At 41.2% G+C, this 5225-nt stretch overlaps 1 protein-coding gene across 1 annotated transcript in view; it reads left to right on the top strand.

Moving 5' to 3' along the window:
• RASA3 (RAS p21 protein activator 3) overlaps positions 1-5225 on the top strand; it is a 187907-nt gene that overhangs the window by 175307 nt on the left and 7375 nt on the right. The window contains exons 17-18 of the mRNA XM_018563032.1: positions 2783-2860; positions 3378-3451. Of these exons, the coding sequence (XP_018418534.1) occupies positions 2783-2860; positions 3378-3451 (152 nt within the window). The remainder of the gene's footprint in view (positions 1-2782; positions 2861-3377; positions 3452-5225) is intronic.

The following is a 5225-nucleotide window of genomic DNA, read 5'->3' as shown; positions in this document are numbered from 1 at the left end:
TAGTGCTTTACATATTACATTAAAGTGTTCTGCGTGTGAGTGGAGAAGGCTTAATAATCATGTCCGTGTTCCTGCAGGGTGGTTCACCTCCTCTATATTTGTCCTAGTGACCATTGTAGAGGACTGACAAAAGGTGCCCATACACTGCACGATTCTCGTACGAGAATCGCGGGAAATCCCGTGATCGTACGAGAAGTGTAGTGTATGGAAGGCGTGCGACCGTAATAGTACTGTGGGGGAAATCTCTGGGTTGAAGGTAGATATTGCAGCAAAAATCATTTTTGTTATTTTATCTTTAAATGTCGTATTCATTCTAATCTTGCTATTCTTGGCTGGAGTTCTGCTTTAAATCACACATCCATTCTGAAACCAGTGGAGTTTACAGACTATTCAGTTCCTGAGTCAGCCTCCCAGTTCTGGAATTAGCTTGTTTAAAGCAGAATGCGTAGTTAAAATATTCACCTTTCTCTCACAATTCTTATTGATTTCAGTTGCCCTGGTTATCCATCATCAATATACTCTATTTCCTACAGAGCCTGAGGATGAAGTTCTACACTATTTACAGAATGATGAGAATACACTGGCAAAAAAGATTTATGAATTTCTATTGACTTCTTGGTACTCCAAAAGGTTTATGACATACATTGTAAATCATATGACACATTTTGTTTGCTTCCAGAATGCAACCTTTATTGTCCTTTATGCAAGGTGTTAAAGTGTACCTGACTTGGCATAAAAAAATTACTAAGGTGTCGGTGAGCACCTATGTTGGCTTTCAAACCAATCTCTGTGTTTCTGTTGAGCCCCTTTGGATCCCCAGGTCCAGAAAGTACACAGGGCCCTGATTTCTGTCCAGGTTGCATCTGGTTGTTAAACTATTTGAACACATCCAGCAACATAGATGGTGAAGTGTCCCTCTTTCTGTAGGACAGGCCAACAATTTAGCAAATTGCCCTGCATCCCATAGAATGTCTGGCCTAGAAGGGGGCAGCATACAAGTTGCTGCTGCGGGTGGGACATAAATGTCACCACCAATTTTTCCTGCTGCTGGAAAGTGTGCTCCTAAATGTGGGCAATTATGCCCAAAATTGTTAAAGCGGACCTTTACAATCAAAAATCAACTTCTACCAATGCGTCCCTCTATGTATGATGATTAATAATAACATAGACATGTCAGATATAAAATGCCTGGATTTTGAAATACTTAAACTTGCAGAGCATTCACTTCCTGCTTTGAAAGTACAAATTACTTCAGTTTGCCAACGCAATGCACACTGGGATTGCCTTGTCATCAGCAGAGCATTGCTGGGAAATCTCATCTGTAATCTCAGGAGATCTCAGGGAAAGGCATTTTCCTCCCCTGAGATGATGTGCATGGTCACATGTCCTAGTCACATGTGCCAGATTTTCAGGAAGTAATAGGAGAGCTAGTAATCTACCCTTAGTAAACATGGCCACTGTCAGAAGACAGGGAAAGAAAAGAGAAACAGGGTATGCAAAGAATACAATGCCGGCAATTATCTATAAGTATGTGCTTGTAGATTGTCATTACTAACCATTTCTAAAGGTGCCCATACACTGCACGATTCTCGTACGAGAATCGCGGGAAATCCTGCGATCGTACGAGAATCGTGCAGTGTATTGCGACCGTTTCTACTGTACGGTCGCACGTCTTCCGTCGAACCAGCAGGCTAGAAAACCAGCCGGGAATCGTACGATTCTCGGCTAGTTAAGGTGCCCATACACTTTACAACACTCGCTAGACTTTTGTCTTGCGAGGGTTGTAAAGTGCTTAAAAAAACATACGATCTGCCCATCTTGGACACCGGCCCGTTCGTCAGTTGTCGAACAAGCAGGCCACTCACTCGCCGAGAATCGTACGATTCCCGGCGGGTTTTCTGGCCTGCTGGTTCGACGGAAGACGTGCAACGTACAGTAGAAACGGTCGCACGCCTTCCATACACTGCACGATTCTCGTACGATCGCGGGGTTTCCCGCGATTCTCGTACGAGAATCGCGGGAAACCCCGCGATCGTACGAGAATCGTGCAGTGTATGGAAGGCGTGCGACCGTTTCTACTGTACGGTCGCACATCTTCCGTCGAACCAGCAGGCCAGAAAACCCGCCGGGAATCGTACGATTCTCGGCGAGTGAGTGGCCTGCTTGTTCGACAACTGACGAACGGGCCGGTGTCCAAGATGGGCAGATCGTACGTTTTTTTAATCACTTTACAACCATCGCAAGACTAAGGTCTTCCGATGGTTGTACAGTGTATGGCCATCTAAAGAAGAATACACAACTGAGTTGTTCCAGAAACAGGAATTTAGGGGAAGTCTTTCATTGGGATGACCTGTGACAACTGTCTGTTCAGAGAGGTTTCCTCTTACTCCCTGGTTTAACCCTTCCCTACAACCAATGTTTTAGTTGTAGATATCATTTTAATTACTGCCTGAAGGAGGTTATGATAGAACGTCCTTATTGTCCTTAACACATGCACAAGAGGACAAATTGGTGGAAGATGAAAATTCGGCGATATACACAGTCTTCAGTAGAACACTGAAAAACTTCATGGGTATAGTATCTATGGTAGGAATTGAGCCTTGGACTTTAGTACTTCAAGGCCAGAGGACCAATCACTAAGCCACAATGCTGCCTCTGTATTTTTCCATGTTTAACCAGACTCTCTTGATAGTAGCAGACTAACTGTCAGTAGAACAATTGGTTTAAGCATTGTAATATATTAATATGTTGCAGTATTTACATATTTGACTTCTTCTTGCAGGCCAGCTTCAAAGAAACCTACATGGCTGCTTTTTATGACTACTTTAATGAGCAGAAGTATGCTGACTCCGTTAAAAATGTAAGACTGGAAAGCAAAGTACCTTTATATTAGTTTATATTCAGGTCTGTGTATAGTATAGTATATAAATTCTATGCCAAAATCATTTGTTAACCTATATGGAATAATAATGGAAAACATTGTCACTATCCTTATTAGATATACAGTATATTAAAATACCTCTTACTATATTTAAGCCTTTAGCCTTGATTTACCATTTCAGTCTAGTCTTCTAGTCTTGTACAGCTTGTTAATCTGATGTTATTTGGATGGTGTTGGTATCTTAGTGGTTTCCAGGTTAGTTTAATTTGTAGAAAATGCTCTGCTTCCATCAGAGTAATTAGATGTGATCGGGGTCATGTATCTTAATTGTTGGATAAAATGAACATCATGGCTGGACATGCTCGGCATATATTCATGGAGGGAGTAGTGTTTCAGGAGCACAGATGCTACACATTGCCTTATTTAAAACTTATTAGACATTTTTCATTCATAGCACGCTGCAATTGTAACTAATACATATGTCTTCATTGTTCAGTTCCTGGACCTAATTTCATCTTCTGGAAGACGTGACCACAAAAGTATAGAGCAACCAATCGTGCTCAAAGAAGGGTGGGTATAGCTTTATGTTAGTTATTTAAAAGGAAACTACAAATATTTTGGGTCAGCTTTATTTTAGTTGTTTCAGGGTCCCTTAACACGCTGTGCTGATTTCGCAAATGTTCACACTATGCTATTGTGCAAGGCAGCATTAAAGCAGCCCATTCCTTCTCAATGGACTAGCAGTGCATCCGAATACATGAATAAATGGAGCTGTATCTTTTTGTGCATTACAGCACAATGCTCAGTATGCGTAGTATGTGTGTTGGGGTGCTCTTCAAAATTATTGGCACCACACTGCAGTTTATACATTGCAGTAATATGAAGTAAAACACACATTTTACAGCACATTACCACAGTGCAAAAGGTGTGAATGGATCCTTAAAGTCCATATGGTTTTAAACTCTTGTTTGTCTGTTTTCACTATATATGTGTACAATCTTTATTCATGACCAAGGACTTCCAGGTCACTATGAGTTGTCTACAGAGATAGCGTAGTAGTAATCATCTATTTAAGGCAGGCAGACTTCAATGTAAACAAGGGATGGATCACCGCAATCTGTCATTCAGTTTGTTGTGTAATTCCCCCTTGAGTTACTGATCTCTGTAAAAGAAAATGTGCCATATTTTTGCATAAATGCACCTTCAGTAGGCCCACAAAAATGAGCGTATCTTGCATTTCCCAAGTATTGCAGCTTGCCGTCACTAAAGTTATTGCACATATTCCAGTGTGGTCTAAATTGTTAATATATCTTGCATTTCATTTCCATGTGCACCATGTAACACATGCAATAACTTGCTTCATAGGCTCACCTAACTGCATCAAAAATGGTCTGCACGAACCTTTAAAAACGCTCTGCTTAATGATCAAAGCAGAATGCATTGAAATAAATGGTTTCTACTCATGCATAGCATAATCCTTCAACAAAACACATACATTGTACTGTAGAGCAATGTAGACGTGTGAGTGGACACTGAGATGCATAAACAGCAATGAAGAGTTAAATAGAGGTAAATGTAGAGCATTGGGTCTTAGAGATGCCTTCCTCCCAAAACTGAATTAATAGACTTAGGTAGGGGCTTTTTTGAGTATACTATACCACATGTACAATTTTGTAGGTATGCTGTCTGACAATGCAGCATGTAATAGCACAATATTTATAGATATTTAACTATTTATTGTCACTTGCTTCTTTGCTTTTACCTTTATCAAGATTTAGGTACACCAAAAATGTATGACAGTCATCATCCATCCTTTGCCATCTTCAATAACTCCAGTGTCAAACCTGATAAACATTTTAAAAGCTACACTAGAGATATATATAATAGATGCAAAATAGATGCAAATGAATGCAGCTCTGTGTTCTTAAATTTAGTAGTAAATTTAGTTCAAAGTAGTGTGTGTACCTGAATTTTATTGATATTAGCCTCTTGTAATCTCAGTACAGCAGAGTTCAGACAAGGGAGGGTGAAGCAGCACAATCAGTTGTGCTGCAGTGCAAGGGGCGTCCTTGATAAGAGGAGAGAGAAGAGTGACAAAGAGGTGAGCTCATCAGTCTGCTGCTTCTCGTTTCACTGTTCAGTCAAAGGGTAGGGATGGGGTGGAGATCTGTAAGCAGGGCTGTCCCTGTAACGAGGCCCCCTTTCCGGCCACAGGGTTCCAGTGACGTTAGTGAGCTGGGCAGGACGACGAACAGAGTCGGAGTCGGAGGTACCATGAATCACCCAAACCCCTGATTCCCCCCTCACCCTGGTAACGTGCACTGTCAGCACAACCCCCTGAAAC

The sequence above is a fragment of the Nanorana parkeri genome, unplaced genomic scaffold, assembly GCF_000935625.1.
Source record: "Nanorana parkeri isolate BGI_ZX_2015 unplaced genomic scaffold, ASM93562v1 scaffold21, whole genome shotgun sequence".
NCBI lineage: Eukaryota > Metazoa > Chordata > Amphibia > Anura > Dicroglossidae > Nanorana > Nanorana parkeri.
The sequence above is the reverse complement of the archived record's forward strand: the minus strand, read 5'-3'. Positions and strand labels throughout refer to the sequence as shown.